This window comes from Lithobates pipiens, unplaced genomic scaffold (assembly GCF_037356315.1).
Source record: "Lithobates pipiens isolate NorthernLeopardFrog02 unplaced genomic scaffold, aLitPip1_a1.2 Scaffold_18, whole genome shotgun sequence".
Taxonomy (NCBI): domain Eukaryota; kingdom Metazoa; phylum Chordata; class Amphibia; order Anura; family Ranidae; genus Lithobates; species Lithobates pipiens.
Window position 1 is genome coordinate 172,468,296 of NW_027507758.1, and position 24,347 is coordinate 172,492,642.

The 24,347-nt window shown below is 41.9% G+C and overlaps 1 protein-coding gene across 8 annotated transcripts in view; it reads left to right on the top strand.

The window, feature by feature from the left end:
- The window catches only part of UTRN (utrophin), a 945,243-nt gene that overhangs the window by 239,079 nt on the left and 681,817 nt on the right, over window positions 1-24,347 (top strand). For all 8 annotated transcript variants that reach the window (XM_077486405.1, XM_077486408.1, XM_077486406.1 and 5 more), the window contains 6 exons: window positions 57-158; window positions 8,058-8,165; window positions 8,702-8,881; window positions 12,533-12,702; window positions 13,382-13,505; window positions 18,278-18,365. In XM_077486405.1, coding sequence (XP_077342531.1) covers window positions 57-158; window positions 8,058-8,165; window positions 8,702-8,881; window positions 12,533-12,702; window positions 13,382-13,505; window positions 18,278-18,365 — 772 coding nt within the window. The remainder of the gene's footprint in view (window positions 1-56; window positions 159-8,057; window positions 8,166-8,701; window positions 8,882-12,532; window positions 12,703-13,381; window positions 13,506-18,277; window positions 18,366-24,347) is intronic.

The window sequence follows — 24,347 nt, forward strand, 5'->3', positions numbered from 1 at the left end:
TATTTTAAGTGAGAGACCTTGCTTCAGTTTCTAAATACTTTATCTAATCTCTTTAGAAACTAGGAGAAAGATGGGCTGCGGTTTGCCGTTGGACAGAGGAACACTGGAGTAAGCTGCAGGAAGTTCTTATCCTCTGGCAGAAGCTTCTAGAAGAACAGGTATGGAACATCCCAGACTGCTGATCCCTAGTGATAAAAGACCGTTTCAATACATAACGGCCATTTCTATCAACTAAATTTGGCCATACATTATACAATGTTCTTGTTTCATTTATTTTATAGAAAAGTAGGGGTAGCCTCTAGAATCAATAATGATAAGTAGAGATTATGGAAAGAAAGGGAGTTGTACCATCATACAGAAATTTAGAGATAAATGGGTCGGGAGCCTAGTCCCCAACCAGGTCTCCTCAAGAAAGCAGGCAAATGGACTATCTTGGTACAATGCTATGAGGGTAAGTTCCATAAATGTGAAAAGATGTGTAAAATAATACAAAAGTTTATTTATACATAACCCATGATAAAAGAATCAGTTACAGATTAAAAACATAGATAACAATCCATGCATATCACCAACATAATACTCCCCAAACAGGGAAGATCACAGATGGATAGTTTATCACGGATAATCTCAACTAGTTCCGTGGACAAAGCCATTTCATCAGGAGGGGATCTGTAATTTGAGTAACAAATGATCAATGACACTATAATTAGTCACAGGCATAGAAATAACAAAATTTGAAGCAAAATGTCGGTCAAACAGTATGCTTGTATTATACAGGAGCAGAAGTGAGACTGCTTACCCACATCCTGGCAGGCACAATCTGTTATTTTAGATTTACTGTTGACTATATAGTGCAAGGGCCTGGCCGATTGCATCTAAATTGACAGTGTTTAGGTTTGACCTCCTATTATATGGTTTTGGTAAATCTAAAGGAAAATTGTATGGGAAAGTTGTATAATGTATGGCCAGCCTCAGCCCTTGTACACACGGTCGGAGAATCTGTCGGAATGTGTCCTATCGGACCGTGTTGTCGGATAATCCGACTGTGTGTGGTATGCATCGGACTGATTCCGTCGGAAAATATCCGTCTGACCCAATTTTCCAACTTATTGGAAATATTTTCCGACAAACTGGTCCGATCGGACATACTTCAATCATGTGTAGAGAATTCCGATCAGACAAAGTGCCACGCATGCTCAGATTAAATTCCTACACCAAAGCTATTGGCTACTAGCCTGAACGTAGTCCCATCGCAACGAAATAACATCATCACGTTCTGAACGATCGGATTTTCCGACAACTTGGTCCAACGGATTTGGTTGGCAGAAAGTCCGACCGTGTGTACAGGGGCTAACACTGGCAAGTATTGTTGAAAAGTGTAATGTTTTATCTGCAGTGTTTCAGCTGGTGTGATTTGTAGAAAAACATAACATTGTTTCTTATTTACTATAAAGCCTTACATAAGAAATAAATGATGGAGAACATATATAAATTATATTTTTCATCATAAGATTGTAGAATCTTTATTTTTTTTTTGTTTTTATTTTCGAATTAATCAAAAATAAAGCGGTCCATCATCCAAAGTAAATTTGCCCTGCCTTCTACCGCTTCCCTCTCTCATAATTGGATATCAATGTATAGGGTTTTTTTCTTAACATTTATTTGTGCTACAAAGCAGCATTTCCTTGCCCATGTGAGAATGACGTTTGTGTGATCGCCCCCACATCCTGCTAGTATGCAGATGTGCCGCAAGGCTTCCAGGTTCTGCGACACATCTGCGTAAGTGCAGGTTCTCCTGCACATGCGCACATATGGCAGTTATGGAGGTCCTAATCCTTTGACATCCTTGTGCATGCGTGGACAATCTCCTGCGCATGCACAGATGTGCTGAAAGGCTCTGCTAGGTTCCGAGGGCCCCGGGCAGAACCCTTTAGCACACCTGGGCATGCACCATAATGGCAGCTTTGGGGGGGTTATTGCCAATACACAGGGGACTGAAGTTACGCTTTAAAGTCAAAGTTTAGTTAGGTTGTTTTGTTAGGTCATATTGGGTTTGTTTAAGCCTGGGTATGCCCAATAGGCTTTGTTTTGTATGCCTATGCCTTTTGAAATCCAATAAAAAATAATAATAATAAAAAAAAGTGTAAGTTTAGTCAAAAACTAACTCTAAACCTACTCTCTGCCACATTCTAAGCCAAATCTATCTAGCCCTGTAAAGAAAAAAATCGCTGTACATACCTTTTCTGCGGCTGCTCCGGTGCGGTCCCACGTTGAGCTCTCAGCAATGGCTTCAGTGTGTGAGTGTACAGGAGAGGCCCCATAGTAATGTGACGTCACTTCCCAGGCATTTTACAGCCATTATCGGTTCTTTTTTTTTTTTTTTTTACAGAGCTAGATAGATTAAGCTTAGAATGTAGCAGAGAGTAGGTTTAGCGTCAGACAGGTTTTGACTAAATTTCCCTATTTTGAATTTTGCCTTATTCAGCTCAGTAAGCCAAAATGTATGTAGAATATAACGTATGTTATTTGAAGAAGAATCATTTGGGAGTTTTATGATGTAACAGAATGTGTCCTGCTTATATGGATTACAGTCATGTTTTTGTGTCATTCCACCACTCAAAGCCATCTCTTTCTTTTTTTTCTATATATTATTATAATTAAATAATGTTAATACAATTCGCTGCTTACATTTGTATTCCATTTAGCTAAGGGATTCAGTAATTTGCCGCAATATTAGGTCAGTCTTTAACCCCCCTGACGGTATTCCCGAGTCTGACTCGGGGTGGATTTTTCATACCAAAAGCGGTATCCCCGAGTCAGACTCGGGACAGCGTCGCTGGATCCAGGAGGAGGTTTACTTACCTTCTCCTTCGGATCCAGCGTTGTATCCCCGCTGTACGAGCGAGCCGTGTCTCGCTCGATGCATTACATCGCCGATCTCCGTGCCCTGCGAGCGTTGCGACGCACGGGCACGGAGATCGGCGCCAAATTCAAAAAGTGAAACAAACAGTAAACATACAGTATAATGTAATCTTACAGATTACATTGCTGTATGTAAATATTTCACATCCCCGTTGTCCCTAGTGGTCTGCCCAGTGTCCTGCATGCAGTTTTATATAATAAAAACTGTTCTTTATGCCTGGAAACTGGAGATTGCCCACAGCAACCAAAACTGTCCCTTTACATCAAAAATGATTTTAGACCAGCTAGAAAACAGCGATAATAAATTAGAATCACTCGCAGAATTGAGCGATAGCGATTTGTGGGGAGATCCGTCATCAAATACTGAAAAGTAATGACAGTGACAATTCTGCAACTGAGCAAATTTCAGTGTTTTTGATTTGATTACATGATTGAATATTTTTTATTATTGTTATATTATTATTTGGTACAATTATTTATAATTATTTATTATATTATAATTTATGATTTAATTTTTCAAACTTTATCATACCCGGGATGTCTGCTAGACTCTGGTTTGGACAGATTTAAGAGAGTTATTCCTAAGAATTGCAGGACTACAATATAAAACGCCAAATTTTCATGCAAAATAATGGTACCGCTTTTAGCACCTAAAATCCGAAATAATCATACCGCCAGGGAGGTTAAATTCTTAATCCAGTAAATGCTGTTTTGTGTGTGTAAGAGGGGGAGAAAAAATGTAGAATTCAGGTGACAGTCAGTCCAATTTAGTAGCTTCTTGATATTAAAAAACAAAACAAAAAACAAAACCGGAACCATTGTTTTTATTCACAAAACAAAAAGTTAGAAGCTGCAATATTTTACATCTGCTTTCTACCCTAGTACTTTTGTCCATATTTGTCCATCTTCACACAGTGCTTGAGGGAGGATGAGACTTCAAGGAACTTAAAGGAGTAGTAAAAACTCAGGGTTTTTCACCTTAATGCATTCTATAGTATAAGTATGACATGTTTGTTATTTAAAAAAAAAAAAAGAATTCTTAGAAGTATTTGGTATTATATACAGAAGTTTTTCAAATTACTGGAAACTCTCTCTGCAACAAGACCAATCATTTCCTTGGTTAATTGAGAAGTAATGAGGGGTAATTGACCATGCGTTTTTAAAATCTGTTCCTTGGACAAGTTGCAAAATACGTAATGGCAGATACTGCTGGCATGTATGAGTGTGTGCTGATTCCTCTCTGTCAGCCTAGGACCACTCTAGGAATTAATACCGAAACTGGTGAATTAATTTGGCACAAATAAATCCATATGTGCATATCAGTTGTTCACATAAAAATATGCTGACATCTTGCATTAAGTTGACATTGCAGCGTGCTAAAACAACGCTAAAGTGCCGGTCGATTTAGCTGCGCTTTTAAGGCACTTTGGAAGCGCTGCCCATTAATTTCAATGGGCAGGGGCATTTTGGAGCGCTAATTCTAGCGCTCCCAAGCCGCCCCAAAGATGCTGCTTGCAGGACTTTTCCTAACATCCCGCAAGCGAACCTCCCGAGGGTGAAGGCACTCATTGCAAAGAATGTGAAGCAGTTTTCAGGCACTTTTTAGAGGCTATTTCTAGCACTAAAACGACTGAAAACTGCCTCAGCGGGAAAGGGGTCTAAGCCCCTGTACACACGGTCGGAGATTTCCACAACCAAATCCGTCGGATTTTGTCCATCAGATTTAGTCTGACGGATTGTGTCCGAAACTGTTGCATACACACGGTCGGACTAAGTTGTTGAAAAATCCGATCTTTCAGAACGTGATGACGTAATTTCGTTACGATGGGACTAGATTCAGGCTAGTAGCCAATAGCTTTGATGTAGGAATTTGATCTGAGCATGCGTGGCACTTGGTCCGATCAAAATTCTCTACACATGATCGGATTACGTCCGACCGGCTCAGTTGGTCGGGAAATATTTCCAACATGTTGGAAAATTGGGTCCGACGGAGATTCGGATGGAATCAGTCTGATGCATACCACACACAGTCGGATTATCTGACGACACGGTCCGATAAGACGCATTCCGACGGATTCTCCGACCGTGTGTACGCGGCATTATTGATTTACCTAATTGAATAAATTTGACTTTTCCTTCACATATACAGTTAGTCTGGTTGTGTTACAGTAATTCTCATCCATTTTAAGAATTTAGAAAAGCCGGTGTTGCTCTGATTTGTCTCATGGGGGCTACCAGTAGTTTGCTATAAACATGATTTTATTTAAGTGCAATCAAAACTGGAGAGTGTAAAACCGGCTGTAGCTCGGCATAGAAACCAATCCGCTTCCATTTTTTTTTTTTAAAGCTTAAGGCTCTGTTTACTCTCAAGTCACATCAAAGTGGTGATGGAACTTTTTCTAAGTTGCAGCAACTTTAAGTTGCATAGATTTCAATGGGTTTTATTTAAATCAATGGGCTGCAACTTGTCATGCAACTTTGTGTCCAAAGTCACACAAGTGTGAACGGAGCCCGAGAACCCTTTCACACTGAGGCAGGTTTCAGGCGCTTTAGCGCTAGAAATAGCATCTGAAAAGCACCTGAAAACTGCCTCCTATTCATTTGCATGAGTGCTTTCACACTCGGGCGGTCCACTTGCGGGACGTTAGAAAAAGTTCTGCAAGTAGCATCTTTGGGGCAGGTTTGAAATGCTGTAAAAAGTGCTCCTAAAATGCCCCTGCCCATGGAAATGAATGGGCAGTGCTTCCGAAGTGCCCTAAAAGTTGTCACGTGACCTAAAAAAAAGCCCAGCTAGCACCCAAAAAGCGCTGTTAAAACACAGCTAAAGTACAGTGAAAATGGCCGGCGCTTTAGTCCTGTTTTAGCAGCGCTTCAAGAGGTTGTAGACCTTTGCCAAATAAAAAAAAAAAAAAAATGCAAAACAAAGGCATAATGCACAGCACACTAGCTCATTATGAAATACTTACCTTAGAACGTTGCCCTACTGTGCTGCGTGCACTCCGCTCCCACGGCCGACATCTTTCACCAGAGTTACTTCCAGGTTTGTGGGCTCTGGTGCTGTGATTGGCCAGAGCCGTGATGACGTCACTCCCACACATGCACGCGGGAGCCCCCAGTCACAACATGGACCCTGCAAAAAAACTGCAGCAGCGGGTCATTTCTTCAGTGTGCTAGTGCTGATGATGTCGGCAGCAGTGTATATAGGGAATAGCTCATAAACTGTGCAAGTTTAGGCGATATTTACAGTACCTACAGGCAAGCCTTATTATAGGCTTACCTGTAGGGACAAGTGGTTTAACAGAGTTTACAATCACTTTCAGAGTGAAAGGGGTCTTACTAAACAAGCTGAAGTTAGAAGCTGATAGGCTACCATGCACAGCTGCACCAGATTTTACACTCTCCAGTTTTAGTAAATCAATCCCGGTGTATATCACTGTAATTTCCAAAAAATCAAAGGTTTTTTTTTTATTGATTTTTTTGTTTTTGTTTGTTTGATGCAACTTTTGAAGCCCCAAAAAAATGAAAAAATTGAAAAATATTGGCATATGTATGGTAAAATAAGAATTAAACGTAAAAAACAGCTATAGGGACTTTATGGCAAATACTAAAGGCTGATTAGGGATTAATAAAAGGTTAAATAGGAACAATTTTGTTAAAACATAAAAACTTTTTTTTTTTCACTTGTAAGGTTTATTTTAAGAATGCTATGTTCAGATTACATTTTTGGCCCTTCTCCTAAATGAACTACTGTAAATACATTAGAACAATAGTACTGTTATAACAAATGATTAATAAAGCCTGCAAACAATGTTACATAGTTACATAGTAGGTGAGGTTGAAAAAAAGACACAAGTCCAACCTATGTGTGTGATTATATGTCAGTATTACATTGTATATCCCTGTATGTTGTGGTCGTTCAGGTGCTTATCTAATAGTTTCTTGAAACTATCAATACCCCCCCCCCCCCACTGAGACCACTGCCTGTGGAAGGGAATTCCACATCCTTGCCGCTCTTACAGTAAAGAAACCTCTACGTAGTTTAAGGTTAAACCTCATTTCTTCTCATTTTAATGAATGGCCACAAGTCTTGTTAAACTCCCTTCCGCAAAAAAGTTTTATCCCTATTGTGGGGTCACCAGTACGGTATTTGTAAATTGAAATCATATCCCCTCTCAAGCGTCTCTTCTCCAAAGAAGTTCAGTGCTCGCAACCTTTCCTCATAACTAATATCCTCCAGACCCTTTATTAGCTTTGTTGCCCTTCTTTGTACTTACTCCATTTCCAGTACATCCTTCCTGAGGACTGGTGCCCAGAACTGGACAGCATACTCTAGGTGCGGCCAGACCAGAGTCTTGTATAGCGGGAGAATTATTGTTTTATCTCTGGAATGAATCCCCTTTTTAATGCATGCCAATATTCTATTTGCTTTATTAGCAGAAGCTTGGTACTGTATGCCATTGCTGAGCCTGTCATCTACTAGGACCCCCAGGTCCTTTTCCATCCTAGATTCCCCCAGAGCTTCTCCCCCCCAGTGTGTAGATTGCATTCATATTTTTGCCACCCAAATGCATTATTTTACATTTTTCTACTGTAATGTAACTCTATTGTAAAGCCTAAGTACAGCCAAAATAATAAAAACTCAAAGATCGGCAAAAAGGACATGTCCTTTGTGCTACACCAATAAAGTGGAATACGCATTCCATGTAGACTACCAGCATACAATTAGGAAGCTATTTTCTCTGAGTTGTCTACTGATGGCAAATGGTTTCACCACGGTGTCTGTGACCTCTGCCTGTAGTACATGACCGTATATTAAGTGTATTTTTCCGCAAGGCAGTTTTTCATAGAAACTCTGAGCCCTGCAGTCCCATCGGTGGTTCACCTTGAAAAACACTGAGAGTGATTACATAGTTACATGGTTAGTCAGGTTGAAAAAAAGACACAAGTCCATCCATCCATGATTGCAAAATTAACTTCTTTTGTTTTTTGTTTTTGCATTCTGAAAACAGCTTAAAATATTATTTTGAACATATTGTATGTGGTTTATGCTTTGGGAAATTATGAATTACTTCATGGTCAATTTTATATAGATGTTCTTAATACTCTGTTAAATTTCGACACTCTTCTTCATCTAGTGCTTGCTCAGAATATGGCTAAAAGAAAAAGAAGATTCTCTGAGTAAAGTGCAGAGGAGCAACTTCAAAGATCAGAATGAGCTGAGTGTGAATGTGAGGAGGTTGGCGGTGAGTATGTTATCTTTGTTATGTGAGGAATTTCTTGTAGAAAAGGCAAGGGTAGAAACATGCTTGAGGGAAGTGAGGCTTCACCAAGAAACCAGGAGATTAGTGTCAATGTTATGCATCCTTTCCTGTCATTCATTACCATTCAATTTCTTTGGCCCTGAAAAGATTGAAAGCAAACAAAAGTTATTGTATCTCATCATCCCCTTTAATTACTGTTTTGTGTACATTTGTACTGCTCAATGCAGCCGTAACAAATAGTTATTAAACAAACAATAAAGTTACGTGTTTAAAATAATGAAGAAAAAAAACAGCATTATGATTTCAAACTGCAAAAAAAAGAAAAACCTACACACAGTGTCATTCATATTTTGTTCCAAGCATCCCACCCTTAGGGTAGTCATTTTTAATTGTAAATAATGAATAATAAATGTAAGGGTTTTTTAATAACCAAGTGAGATTTGTAAACGTTTTGTTTAAATGTGTTTGCAAATGTGCTTGTATGCTGAGGAAAACTGTATAATGCATTGTTATTTTAGAGCTTAAAGGAAGAATTGGGAATGAAGAAGCAAACGTTTGACCATTTGCATGAGTTGGCCCAGGATGTGGTTCTAATTATTGGAAGTAGCAAAGCATCGCAGAAACTGAAGACTGATATGGAAGACCTTGCTCAAAAATGGGATGAACTAGTGCATTTATTGGAGGATTATACTAACCAGGTATTACATCTAAAAAGATGTTTTTAGCAGTTTGACGAAAGCCCCCGGACCTGTTGCAGCTCGGAAAAGTGTTGTGCTTGGCTCTGGCTGTGTTTCGTTTTTAACCCCTTCATGACAGAAGGTAAAACAAATCTTAACACCCGAGCACAGTTTTGCAGCTTTGACATGTGTAATGCCGTGTACACGCGATCGGAATTCCGGCCAGAAAAAGACAGATGAGAGATTCATCGAAAAATGCAACCATGTGTATGCTCCATCGGAATTTAGCTGTCCGAATTTCCGCCAGCCAAAAATTTATAGCATGTTCTCAGTTTTCCCGGCGGAAATTCCGATCGTGTGTATACAGTTATGACACGCCAAAAATCACGCATGCTCAGATTCAACTATGAGATGGAAGCTATTGACTACTGGCTATTGAACTTCCTTTTTCTAGTCCCGTTGTACGTGTTGTAAGTCACCACGTTCTAAACAATCAGAATTTGGTGTGACCTTGTGTAGGCAAGACAGCTTGAGCGGAATTTCTTTGGAATTCCGCCGGCAAAACCATCGGCGCTTTTTCCGACGAGAATTCCAATCGTTTGTACGCGACATTAGTAAATGTAAATATCTACCCAACTTAGTGTATCCAGGAGAACTATATCTTTAAGTTTCAGTTTTTTTCTCTAGCAAGGAATTTTACTCAATTCAAGAGGAGAAAGCAACACAGGGATGAGTTGTACAGAGACTGATTACTGTGACAGCCATTCAGAGGCTATCGCAGCAATCAGATGGTCAGGATGCGGCCCTTCCAGTTCCTCGATCGTTCGTACAAGAACCAGAGCTCTTGGTTAAAGCTTGGTCACTGTGCTGTGGAGCGCACTCTCAGCACAAACACAGCAGCGCACATATGCTGCCCCATAAATAAAGACCAACTTCTGTTAGGCCGCATATATGCATAGACTCTTTGGGAAGTCCTGTATTCGTGCTTACAGTATATAGCTTTTGTGTTGCATATATATGTAAATGTTCCTTAATTAATTACTAATCAGAAAAATAATTTGACCAAATAGATTTTCACCAGCTACTGGAAGCATAAAAACCTGCCAGCCCTGGCAAGATTATGTATATAATTGAGCTATCTACGATATGAACCAAAAGAAGGCAGATCTCTAGTTACAAATCCCCCCTGCCCAGGGCTGGTGCATAGATTTTTGACACCCTAGGCAAAACTCAATTTTGCCCCCCCCCCTCCCCCTGGGTTCCACCCCTGACCCTACACCCTTTGCCCTGCCCTGCCCATGTATACCTCAACTGTTTAATGAAGTGCCCAGCAAATGCAGCCTCACCAGAGCCCATCAATGCAGCCTCACCAGCGCCCATCAATGCAGCCTCACCAGCGCCCATCAATGCAGCCTCACCAGCGCCCATCAATGCAGCCTCACCAGCGCCCATCAATGCAGCCTCACCAGCGCCCATCAATGCAGCCTACCAGTGCCCATCAATGCAGCCTATCAGTGGCCACCAATGCAGCCTACCAGTGTCCATCAATGCAGCCTCATCAGCGCCCATCAATGCAGCCTACCAGTGCCCATCTATGTAGCCTGCAAAGGAGGGGGAACCCGACCCCTTGATATATGGACAGATCAGTCTTTATACACCAAATACATATACATGCGAATCTGCGATAATGTAATCTTAGTGACAGTATTTTGCTCACCAGGTCTGGGGCTCTGCAGATTGCTCTGCATCCATCTGATGACGCGACCCTGCCAAGCATGTGCGAGGAACAATTTTAAACTCTGCCTCACTCGGTACCTCCTCCAGGCATACTCCACCTGTTTTCTAGCGAGCAGCGCCACCTCCAGGTGCTATAGCACTTGAGTGACACTGCTTGTTCAGGACGGGCCAGGAGGGAGAGCGGCCTCTATGATGGGGGGGGGGGGCGGGGCCAGGGGACACAGGATTAGGAATTGCGTATGGGCAGAGAGGCAGTGCTGGCTAACTGTAGTCACATCATGGGCAGCAATCACAGGTCAGAGGCGTTCAGTGCCATTTATTCGGGAGTTGGGACACAGATACATTCCTCCACCGCTCCTACACCTTTGACACTATGTGCAAACGGAGCGGCGGCTTAGTTGCTTGCTGCAGAGAGAAGAGCGTAAGAATGCCAGCAGCCGGGCGCCCTAGGCAACAGTGCGCCCTAGGGGGCTGCCTAATTTTCCTAGTGGTAGCACAAGCCTGGGCCCCACCTCTCCACACCCCCCCCCCCCCCCCTTTTACACTTCATTTTTTTTCTTAATTCTCTTTTTTTACATACCTTTTAATAAAGTTCTTCTCTGGCCAGTCATGTGATGCCCTTGAGCCCCCTTATTTATTGTGGTGGTAGGTTGTCATCAGTAATTTAAAGAGTGGCACTGACGTGCTGATGCAGTATTGTACTGTAAGCCCAGGCAGACGTGTTGAAGTACCCCCATGGAGTGTGTCCATGACAGCCTGATCTTACAAGAAGTTGGTTGAGTGTCACTGGTGATGAAGCGGCTTCGATGGGGTACAACACTAGACACAAGGTGAGTATTGCAAGAAGAACTGTTTTTCTTTCTTTTTTCTAACATGCCTATATGTACATCGTGTGAAATTGGTAATGGAATAGTGGAATATAGCTGCTCTGGATTGGCTTTGATAAAGAGAAAATAAACCTATAGATTTAAGACTTTTTTTGCTTTATGCTTGAAGTGTGAGAGGAAAACTGTGTACTGGAATCGATAATGGGGTGGGAGGAGAGGCTTGTACTTGGAGGGAGAGGGTGTTAGGCGAGCTCTGTGCTGAAATGGGGGTGTGAGGGGGTGTTAGAAGGGAATTGGGGGGTGAGGGGTTGTGAGGAGAGCCTTGTACTTGGGGGGGAGTGGAACTGGAATGGGGGGGGGGGGCAGAGGAAGAGCCTTGCACTCTGCGCCTGGTGCACTCTGTCCATGGCGCACCCCTGCACTCTGTCCATGGCGCACCCCTGCACTCTGCCCATGGTGCACCCCTGCACTGTGTGCTTGGGGCACCCCTGCACTCTGTGCCTGGGGCACCCCTGGACTCTGCGACTGGGGCACCCCTGGACTCTGCGACTGGGGCACCCCTGCATTCTGTGCCTGGCGCACCCCTGCACTCTGCGTTTGGCACACCCTTACACTCTGCATCTGGTGCACCCCTGCACATTGTGCCTGGCGCACCCCTGCACTCAGCGCCTGGCACACCCCTCAACTCTGCACTCTGCATGTAGTGCACCCCTTAACCCTGCACTCTTCACATAGCGCACCCCTCAGACCTGCACTCTATACTTTACTGTATGTCTCAGAATGGGGGGGGGGTCCAAAAAATTTTTTGCCCAGGGTCCAATCAACATTAAAGATGGCCCTGCATACAAGTAACAAGTTTAGTTGCTTTTTTCAGTTAAATACATGTTTAGCCAACGGATTTTGAGGTACATAGGGTTTACCTTTTATCATTGTTGAATTACTGCAGCATAGTTAAATTTTATGACTTTTCTAGCATTTTAGCTTCCTGGTATTGGATAATGGTGATTTTGTTCAGAAAACATGTTTAGTTGACTTATGGGGGTTATCTTTGTATCTGATAATAGTATTGATAGCAGAAACGCTGTGTTCATTTCTCTTTTGTGTTTAGGTGACTGAGTCAGTAACCAATTTTGGAGTGAAGCAAGTCTCCCGAAAAGTTATTACTGAGACAATGACTGTAACAGAACACAGTAGTATCCATCTAATAAAACAAGAGCTCCCTCCTCCTCCACCACCAAGGAAGCACCAAATGAGCCTGGATGCTGAGGAAAAGAAAATGTGAGTTTTCTCTATAAGTTATTACGTAAATTAAAAAGGACAAATTGCATTTGTTAGTAAACTTTTTTTTTTATAATTTTTTTTTCCTTTTATAGTTTTACAATAAAATAACTACAAATTTGTAAAAGTGCATTCCCAGAGCCACAATAAACTTCAGTATAATTTTCCCAAAAATTAGTATCTGTTAATTTAAAAGCTTTTCTATAACTCCAGCCAAATTACTTTGCCTAGACTGAAATGATTTCATCAATCTACTGCGGGCAGGCGGAAGAATTTCCTCAGTCTCCTCTCCCCCAGTGATCAGACTGCAATCTTTTAAGGAAGAGCTGTTTAAATGGTTTCTAGGCTTTATTGCTATTATGGCACCACCCTAGGCTTGAGATTCTCTTATCGCTGAATCCAGGTCTAGACAGCCCATTGCTAAACCTTGCCTCTGCCTGTTTGTTTGGCTTGTAAGCACTTTGGGGTGTTCTTAAATATTTTTTATCACAAACTTCCTTAACTTAATTTTAAAAAGAAATGATCAGAAGCATATTTTTATGGACACCTACATTGTGGACGGCTGTTTGAAGATTTTTCGCAGTTTTTTTTCCAAGGTAGACATTATTGAATTTAATAAAATCATACATAAATGACCTCCGTCTCTTCATGTCTTTTTCTTTTTTTCCTCTTTCCTCAGGTTTGATGAGGAATCTGCTGAGCTGTTGAACTGGATGATTAAATCCAGGGCTGTCATTCTGGCCGCAGAGATCAGTAACTACAGAAAGATTAGAGACACATCAGACATAAAAGACACACTAAAGGTAAAAGGAGAAGCGGGAAGGAAGTGACTATGAATAGGGGTTCTGTTACATTCTGTAGCGGTTGGGGGTATGATCTGCGATTTATCTATCCTTGCAATAATAACCATGTTCTTAGATCTCAGTGGTATTGGCTGCCCGTTTTATCAAAGGATTGTAATAAAAACATTCACTACTTGTCATACTGCATTTCTCTTGTTGCCAAGTCCATTGAGTGCCTTGGCACATGTTTGCTTGTATGTGTTCAGTACATTTATATATATTATTGTTTACATGCAATAGAACATAAACCTAACTTTTAAGCAATTCTGTTTGTTTTGATCTTTGTGAAACTGAATCTAGCAGTCTCTTAGAAAATGTGCACTTAGCACCAGTTAGTAATAATTTGGGCCTTTTAGGGCTTGTACAAAAGCACTATGGTTTCTTATAGGCATGGAACGGTGGTCAGAAGGTCCAACTGTTATGTATTTGTAGAAAGCTTTCATGGCATACAGTGGGCAAAATCATTATTTTATCCCCTGCAGATTTTGTAAGTTTGCCCACTTATAAAAAAAATTAAGAATTTGCTATCATCAAATGCTGTTTCTTGCTTTTTCATCATTTGTATGACTGTGACGACTATGTTGTACACTCATGGTTTATTGTAGACCCTGTTTATGTGTCCCTTTATATTATGGACCTTGTGCTCTACTTGTACTGTTTATAAAGCCTTCACTAAAAATCTATTGTTGAAAAAAATTAAATAAATTAAGGGTCTATAATTTTTATCATAGGTGTGTTTTAAAAAATAGAGACAAAGTATCAACCAAAAATCCAGAAAAAAAAAATGATACAAATGTTATAAATTGAGTTACAAGTGAGTTGCTCAGTGAGTAAAATAGGTATTTTAACCACTTAAGGAACAAGCCTCTTTCTGAGATTTGTTGTTTACAAGTAAAAAACATTTTTTTTGTTAGAAAATTACTTAGAACCTTTCTAACACCCAAGAGAATAAAATGGCGGTCATTGCAATACTTTCTGTCACATCGTATTTGCTCAGCCGTCTTACTTGCACACTTTTTTTGGAAAAATACACTTTTTTAAATTAAAAAAATAACACAACAGTAAAGTTAGCCAATTTTTTTATATTGTGAAAGATAATGCTATGTTGAGTAAATTGATACCCAATATGTCACGCTTCAAAATTGCGCCCGTAGAATGGCGACAGACTTTTACCCTTAAAAATCTCCATAGCCGACGTTTAATTATAAAAAATTCTACAGGTTGCATGTTTTGAGTTACAGAGGAGGTCTAGGGCTAGAATTATTGCTCTCGCTCTACCAATTGTGGCGATAACTTGCATGTGTGGTTTAAACACAGTTTTCATATGTTCATATATTTCACTCATGTATGCACTCGCTTCTGCACACGAGCTCGTCAGGACGGGGCGCGTTAAAAAAAATAAAATTCTTATTTATTATACCTTTTATTTTTTATTTATACACAGTTTAAAAAAAAAAAATACACTTTTATTCCTATTTCAAGGAATGTAAACATCTTGTAATAGAAAAAAGCATGACAGGACCTCTTCATAGTGAGATCTGGGGTCAAAAAGACCTCAGTATTTATACTGAGATGCAATAAAAAAAAAAATTGTTATTTAAAAAAAATCATTAAAAAAAATGGTCCTTTAAGAGCTATGGGCAGAAGTGACGTTTTGATATCGCTTACACCCAGCAATTGTATGAAGATGAATGGGGGCCATCTTCCCCTCACTCGTCTCCATACTTGACAGGAGACAAGACACAATCTCCTCCGCCGCTGCCGATGGCTCCGGTAAGGGGGAGCAGGGGGGTGGCCCTCTCTCGCCACCAACAAAAGTGATCTTGCGGTGAATCTGCTGCAGAGACCACTTTTACATTCTAGTGGACCGCCCGCTGAAGAAGCGGATACCGGGGTTATGGCAGCTATCTGTTGCCATAACAACGATATCCTCCTTCAAACAGCAGATGTAAAACTGTGGCAGACGGTCCGTAAGCAGTTAACTCCTACCAACCAGCAATAATTCTGGCTCCCAAAGACTGGCTACAGTATGTGCCCTTGTGGTACACAGATTAGCCCTGTCAATTTAAGAAGGTGCTCCTAACGACAACTCGTTATGTGCATAAAAGACTCTCCACAGAATCTCTTTCTTCCATTCAAACCCACCATCATGTGCAAGACCAAAGAGCTTTCAAGGCTGGAAAGGGCGACAAGACCATAAACAAGAAGCTTGGTGAGAAGAGGACAACTGTTGCAACGATTATTCGCAAATGAAAGAAATACAAAATAACCATCATTTGCCCTCAGTCTGGAGCTCCATGCAATAATTCACCTCATGAGGTAAGGATGATCATGGCAAAAGTGATGGATCAGCCCAGAACTACACGGGAGGAGCTTGTGAATGATCTCAAGGCAGTAGGGACCACAGTCACCAAACAAACCATTGGTAACACAATATGCCACTGTGGATTGAAATCCTGTAGCGCCCGTAAGATCCCCCTCCTCAAGAAGGCACATGTACGGGCCTGTCTGAAGTTTGAAAATGAAGAGCTAAATGATTCAAAGAAGGATTGGGAGAAAGTGCTGTGGTCATGTTAGACCAAAATTGAGCTCTTTGGCATTAACTCAACTTGCCTTGTTTGGAGGAAGAAAAATGCAGACTATGACCCTAAGCACATCATCCCCACTGTCAAGCACGGAAGTGGAAATGTCATGCTTTGGGACTGTTTCTCTACTAAAGGTACAGGCTGACCTTAAAGAGGAAGTAAACACTGATGGGTTTACTTCCTCTTTGATTCCCTGCAAAGGTAAAGCATAATGGACTACTATGCATCACATAGTAGTCCATTATGTGTCACTTACCTGACACAGGAATCAGCGAAGTCACCGCTGTCCCCTGTAGTTCCGAGCGTCCATCTTCTTGGTGGGTCTCTATGGGTCTCGCTGCTCCAGCGCTGTGATTCGCCGGAGCAGCGATGACGTCACTCCCATGCACACGGGAAACGACACTCGCGGCATATCGCCGTGATCTGCGGCTTACCCAGTGCGCCTGCACGCCACTGTCTATGGCACATGCGCTATAGACAGCGGTGGCTGTCTTCAGGTAAATATCTCCTAAACCGTACAGGTTTAGGAGATATTTCTTGGACCTACAGGTAAGCCTTAATCTAGGCTTACCTGTAGGTCAAAGTGGTTTGTAAGGGTTTACAACCACTTTAATCCTATGAACATTTATGGTGGAAGCTGAAACTTTGAGTTGCCAAGCGACAGCCAAGAAATCTTAAGGATTTAGAGAAGATCTGTAAAGAAGAGTGGACCAAAATCCCTCCTGAGATGTGTGCAAACCTGGTAACCAACTACAAGAAATGTCTTACCTCTGTGCCTGCCAACAAGGGTTTCTCCACCAAGTACTAAGTCATGTTTTGCTTGGGGATCAAATACCTGTACTTATTTTACTCACTGAACTGCAACTCAATCTATTACATTTGTATCATATGTTTTTTCTGGATTTTTGGTTGGTGTTCTATCTCTATAATTTAAAATACACCTATGATAAAAATTATAGACCCTTTATGTCTATATAAGTGGGCAAACTTACAAAATCTGCAGGGGATCAAATATTTATTTTCCCCAATGTAAATGTGCGTTCTAGTGTCAGTTAAATGTGTGTGTATATGTGTGCACTCAGCAGCCCTCTCTGGTTCTAGTCTTATTTTAGTGGACATTGGTGATCAATTAGAAAAATCTATCCTATAAAATTAATTCTTTCTTGAGAACAGGTGGTCCAGACGTGACTGCAAAGGTTGCAGACTGCTCTTAAGCTGGCCATACATTATGCAAGTTTACTTGTACAATTTGTATGCCATCAGGCAGGCCTTTGCACTACATAGTTGAAGATACATCTAAGGGAAATTGAACAAGAAAATTGTATAATGTATGGCCAGCTTTAGACAAACCGTTATCTTCCAGTTTATTTAGCAAGCAACAGGCTATTAAAGGAGAAGTCCAGCTGAAGCTTGTTTGGCTGTACTTCTCCTATGGGTCACAGGGGTGCAATCTGTTTTGCATTTTTGTGACCCATTTTCAGCAGAAAGCGGACTGAAGTCTGCTCTCTGCTGATGTCACTGGAATCAGTCCAGGCACTGCATCATCCTGACAATGGAAGTCTGGATCCACCAGGTGCCTGGACTGATACCCATCTCAGCCTTCTAGCGAGCCGCTGAGATCCTGAGATGGCCGTTCCCCGCCCCCTCTACAGCTCTGTGATCCAATGAACGAGGAGGGAGCAGAGCAGGAGAGCTGCTGATTGACTGTCAATAGCTCTCTGCTCGGGGAGCTGTGAGAACCGAGTTATCGGCAATGTTCGATCTCTCGGTTCTCAGTGCAGGGGAGACAGATGCAGCATTAGATCAATGCTGCATCCACCTAGGTAAGTATGATGGAGGAAAAAAAACCAAACCCATACTTCTCTTTTAATGTCTTTGAATACCCTAACCCTCAGCCTACTAATGACCTACATTAAAAAGTACTGTATAATATATCATTAAGAAAATTCAGTTCACCTTTAAATTCAATGCAAACCTTTGTCATGGAGCTAAACCCTAACATATCAGAAAAGTGATGTGTGGTTATTGTTGCAGTTTTTTTAAAATATAAATTAATCTTTGTATTTATTTGTTATAATACAATGCACTGTAGCAAAATTGCTTGACTGATATTGTTTTTCATTTGCTATTCTTTACCTTCTTTTTTAGGTTTTAGAGAAAGAAAGAGCAGAAAGAACCCCCAAGTTTGGAGAGGCTGCTGCACATGGACAGTACCTAATGGAACTGTGTAAGCAAGGTATGGAGAAGACAATATAGTTTTAATCTTTACCAATATTTGTAAATGTGGACACGTTCTGCATAAACAATGACATATATTATTTAGTAGTTGTACCCAGTTCTTTATATAAAAAAAAACAACCCAAAGGAAAAAATTAAAGTAGATATAGACCCATAAAGGTGTTTGAAAAATAGATTGTGTGAGCTATATGTCCCTGTATATCAGTATATATCATAAGACTCTTGCTCTCGCTTTGTAGCCATGGACTTTTTTTGTGGAACAGTACAGTGCATACAACATAAATACAACATTTCATCTTTTATTTGTATTGATTAAAATGTCACAGAAAAAAAACTGGTGTCTGTTTCACAAAACGTATAGATCCAAAACAATCCACATGTAAACTTGACACATTTCGATGATCCTCAGGAGTACATGTGAATCAAATCAATGCGACGTGGAACCCACAGTTGATCTTCCAAATGAAAAGTAGAATACAATCTGCTGGAGAGCACATCAGGTGAATTTTTTCTCCCATAGAAGCATATCTTGATAAATCCCACAGTTTCTAAGTTAACAAATAGTCTCATAAATAAACGTCACCATAAATTTTAGGGACCAGAAGCTTCTCTGTTAAAGCTGTATGGATAATCACAAATCTCAGTACCTTATTCCTGATTAAAAATTCCTTATGGGTCAAAAAAAGCAGCAAAGACGTCGAACTTATGACAGGTATAGAAGGTCAAAAAAGTATAAATCATATGTCATACATGCTCCCATCCGATCCACCAGCATGCAATACACTGGTTTTATACTGTGACCTCAATATAAATAAAAGACTGTTCTTACAAAATGCAATATTTATGTTATATCTATATGTTATACAAAAAAGACCATGGCTACTACAGTGGTGTGAAAAAGTGTTTGCCCCCTTCCTCATTTCCTGTTCCTTTGCATGTTTGTCACACTTAAGTGTTTCGGAACATCAAACCAATTTAAACAATAGTCAAGGACAACACAAGTAAACACAAAATGCAATTTGTAAATGAAGGTGTTTATTATTAAAGGTGAAAAAAAATCCAAACCATCATGGCCCTGTGTGAAAAAGTGATTGCCCCCTAAACCTAATAACTGGTTGGGCCACCCTTAGCAGCAACAACTGCAACCAAGCGTTTGCGATAACGTGCAATGAGGCTTTTACAGCGTCCTGGAGGAATTTTGGCCCACTCATCTTTGCAGAATTGTCCTAATTCAGTTACATTAGAGGGTTTTCGAGCATGAACGGCCTCTTTAAGGTCATACCACAACATCTCAATAGGATTCAGGTCAGGACTTTGGCTAGGCCACTCCAAAGTCTTCATTTTGTTTTTCTTCAGCCATTTGGTGGTGGACTTGCTGGTGTGTTTAGGATCATTGTCCTGCTGCAGAACCCAAGTTCGTTTCAGCTTGAGTACACGAACAGATGGTCGGACATTCTCCTTCAGGATCTCTTGGTAGACAGCAGAATTCATAGTTCCTTTTATCACGGCAAGTCTTCCAGGTCCTGAAGCAGCAAAACAGCCCCAGACCATCACACTACCACCACCATATTTTACTGTTGGTATAATGTTCTTTTTATGAAATGCAGTGTTCCTTCTACGCCAGATATACTTGGACACACACCTTCCAAAGAGTTCCACTTTTGTCTCATCGGTCCACAGAATGTTGTCCCAAAAGTCTTGGGGATCATCAAGATGTGTTGTGGAGAAATTGAGACGAGCTTTGATGTTCTTTTTGCTCAGCAGTGGTTTTCTCCGTGGAACTCTGCCATGCAGGCCATTTTTGCCCAGTCTTTTCCTGATGGTGGAGGCATGAACGCTGACCTTAACTGAGGCAAGTGAGGCCTGCAGTTCCTTGGACGTTGTTGTGGGGTCTTTTGTGACCTCTTGGATGAGTCGTCGCTGCGCTCTTGGGGTAATTTTGGGCGGCCGGCCACTCCTGGGAAGGTTCACCACTGTTCCATGTCTTCGCCATTTGTGGATAATGGCTCTCACTGTGGTTCGCTGGATTCCCAAAGCTTTGGAAATGGCTTTATAACCCTTTCCAGACTGATAGATCTCAATTACTTTCTTTCTCAATTGTTCCTGAATTTCTTTGGGTCTCGGCATGATGTGTAGCTTTTAAGGATCTTCTGGTGGACCTTACTGTGTCAAGCAGCTCCTATTTAAGTGATGCCTTGATTGTGAACAGGTGTGGCAATAATCAGGCCTGGGTGTGGCTAGAGAAATTGAACTCAGGTGTGGACAACCACAGTTATAGTATGTTTTAACAAGGGGGCAATCACTTTTTCACACAGGGCCATGATGGTTTGGATTTTTTTTCACCTTTAATAATAAACACCTTCATTTACAAATTGCATTTTGTGTTTACTTGTGTTGTCCTTGACTATTGTTTAAATTGGTTTGATGTTCCGAAACACTTAAGTGTGACAAACATGCAAAGGAACAGGACATGAGGAAGGGGGCAAACACTTTTTCACACCACTGTATGTTAGAGTGTCAGGAAATGTATAGATATAAACTCAGTTACTAAATTCTTGATTTAACCGTGTCCTTTTTTTTTTTAACCAAACAGATAAGAAATGTACAATTCTGTTATGGACCTTAAAACTGAAGTTTAAGTATTGCAATTTTTACATCGTTTCGCATCCACTAGCTTCTAGGTTATGTGCCGAGCTGCTGCATTGTGAACACAGGGGGTCGCTTGCTCGGCATGGGTGCCATTCAAGGAACACTGCATTTTCCCAATGCAAATCATTCTCTGTTTGAGCAAGGTGGAGAGGCAGGCAGGTGATGTCATGATTTTCGATTCGTCCAGTAAGAGAACACTTGACATTTATTGAGAAAATGCAAAGTGTTCTCTGAACGGTGCCCTTGCTGAGCCAGCAACCTGTGTACAGTAAGCAGCAGGGAAGCTGCTCAGCATGACCCAAAAGTCCGAGCAATTACTGGTGCCTAATACAGTGATTTCCAGCTTTCACAGGGATCCCACAGGTGTGGCACATACATACTTGCACTAGTCCAAGCTAAACCAATGTATCTATGTAAACATTGCCCTACCTAATCTTCAGCTTTATATTTATAAATGTCAGATTAGGTGATTCCACATTATTTCTACATGTCAGTTTAAAGAAAATACAGCAAACAGCCTTTTTTGAGCTACATTCACACCTCGCGATTTGGAATCAAGTGCAGAATCACTGTGAATCTGCCTGCGATTCCTGCACAACGCGTGTTTGGGTGCCATTATCTCTTAATGACACCCGAAGCACAATGCGGTTTAGCTGCGATTATCACAGGACAGGATCTTGCTGCAATCGCAGAAAACCTTGCTTTTAAAGAGCGCACGAATGAACAGAAGCTTTTTTTTCGGGCGACAAATGCGCAAATAGCAGTCCATTCATGGGATGGCCCAATGCGACTCGCAAAATCGCGTGCAAAGCACTCAAACGAAATTGTGCTACACATGTGTGCAGCCTTAATCAACTTTGACGTTCTGGTAATTGTAGGTTTCCGTAAGATATATGCAACAGAGGGTATCTCCCTTTTCAGATATGTTTTATATGAACATTGTGCGATGAGCATTGAGTCAGTTTCACTGCCCTTGCTAAAGTAATAGTTACTATTATTTCAGCAACCAGCTGACTAATGTTTAGTTTCTACAGCTGTTCAAATATTGTTGTGATGGGTCTGTATGATTGCTAACCTTGCACTTATCATTTCATTTCCTGTCTTATTTGTTTTGTCAACTTAGCCCTCCCTGAACTAACACCTCTCTGCCTTCCTTGCTTTGCTATAGGCAAATTCACTTAATTGCCATCTCGTGTTACCAGTACAAGTGTGTTATTGTCTTACTTTGAGTGGCCATGCAATATGTATTGTGGCCTTAATAATTATCTGCAACAAAGTCTTTTACTACATCTTACAAGTAAACAAATTAGAAACCATCCAGGCTTCTGTTCTGTTCATTGTTCACTAAGTTTTATAGTCTTTTGTATCCGGTCAAATTTTATAACCTCTTGTACTGCGAGAGGATTATCAGACCAGAAGTCCGACAGTGGATCTTGTTGAGCTGAATGAAAAATTTCAATTCATTTGGAAACCTTGCAACTTAAAGGAGAGCTAAGTGCATTTTAGATTATGTTGCATCTCTACTAGTGTTGAGATCCAGATTCAAGTTGAACATGAATTCAACCTGAATTTGCATATTTTGTTTTTAACTGAAAAAGATTAATTTTGCAAAATGAGATTTAAAGATACCCCTAAAAAGTGAGTGGCTCTAAAAAAAACCTGACTGCTGTCTGTTTTGGCTTTACTTGCATGTCAAAATCATGACATATCCTATTGCAGGGGTAATTAATTAAAATTCACAGAGGTCCGGTTAGCAAAATTTTCTTCCAGCAGAGGTCCGAACATCATGTCATTACCCATGGCGCCTTTTCGCTTGTGCCAAACCGCAGGTTGCTCCGCACTATTTTGGAAAAGACGTCAAAGACGTCTTTCTCTGTGTTTCTTGCGGGTAGTGCAGCCCATTAAAATGGGTTGACCTACCCTCGACATGTGCACCTAATGCACATGTACAGATCTGAACCCATTCTTACATCAGCATCCTCAGTCCCCAGTGCACATCAGGCCGCGTACACACGCGCGGACTGTTTGCCCAACCTTGTTCGTCAAACAGTTTCGGCAAACAGTCCGCTCAAAATTTGCATGAGCGGACTTGCCCACACACGAGCGGACTGTTTCAGCGAACTGTTTGCCAAACAGTCCGCTCAACTTTTGAAATGAACGGACTCGCCCACGTAAGGAGGAGGCAAATCCGCCCATTTCGAGCGCGTGTACAGGTAGGCGGGGCCCGCGGCGTGGGGGTTCCCCCAAAGTCCACACCAGACCCTTGTCCGAGCACGCTACCCGGCCGGCCAGGAAAGGGGGGCGAGCGAGCGCGCCCCCCCTCCTGAGCCGTACCAGGCCGCGTGCCCTCAACATGGGGGGGTGCCTTGGGGAAGGGGGGGCCGCGCGGCCCCCCCACCCCAAAGCACCTTGTCCCCATGTTGATGAGGACAAGGGCCTCTTCCCGACAACCCTGGCCGTTGGTTGTCGGGGTCTGCGGGCGGGGGGCTTATCGGAATCCGGGAGCCCCCTTTAAGAAGGGGGCCCCCGGATACCGGCACCCCACCCTATGTGAATGAGTATGGGGTACAATGTACCCCTACCCATTCACCTGTGAAATAAAGTACAAAAAAAAACACAACACAGGGAAAAAATATTTTATTGCACAGCTCCGGGGGTCTTCCGTCTTCGGGGGTCTTCTCGCCGGACTCCTCCGCTATCTGTGTGTAGCTCTTTTACTAGCGGAGGAGTCCGGCTTTCTTCCTCCCTGCCGCCGGCCTCTTCTCCCGACTTTGGGGGTCTTGTCCCCCTCTTCGGTTCTTCTGCCGGGCCACCGCGCCTTCTTGTAGCTCTTTTGCAGGCGGTGGCCCGGTCTTCTGTCGCCGCTGCCTTTCGTTCTTCTGTCGCCGCCTTCGGTTCTTCTGCCGGGCCACCGCGCCTTCTTGTAGCTCTTTTACAGGCGGTGGCCCGGTCTTCTGTCGCCGCTGTCGTCGTCGCCGCCGCCTTCCGTTCTTGTTCTTCTTCTTGTTCTTCTTCTTCTTCTTCTTCTCCTGGAGATGTTGACTCGACGAGCTCTCCGGCCGGAATGCCAGGGACACGCTCCGCTGCCACTTATATAGTGACAATGGGGCGGTGTCACATGGTATATGTCACATGGGTTGGTCACATGGTGACCCCGCCCCCTTACGATGTCATAGTCCCCATGTGACATCAACCCATGTGACCAACCCATGTGACATATACCATGTGACACCGCCCCATTGTCACTATATAAGTGACCGCACAGCGCGGCTCTGGCATTCCGGCCGGAGAGCTCGTCGAGTCAACATCTCCAGGAGAAGAAGAAGAACAA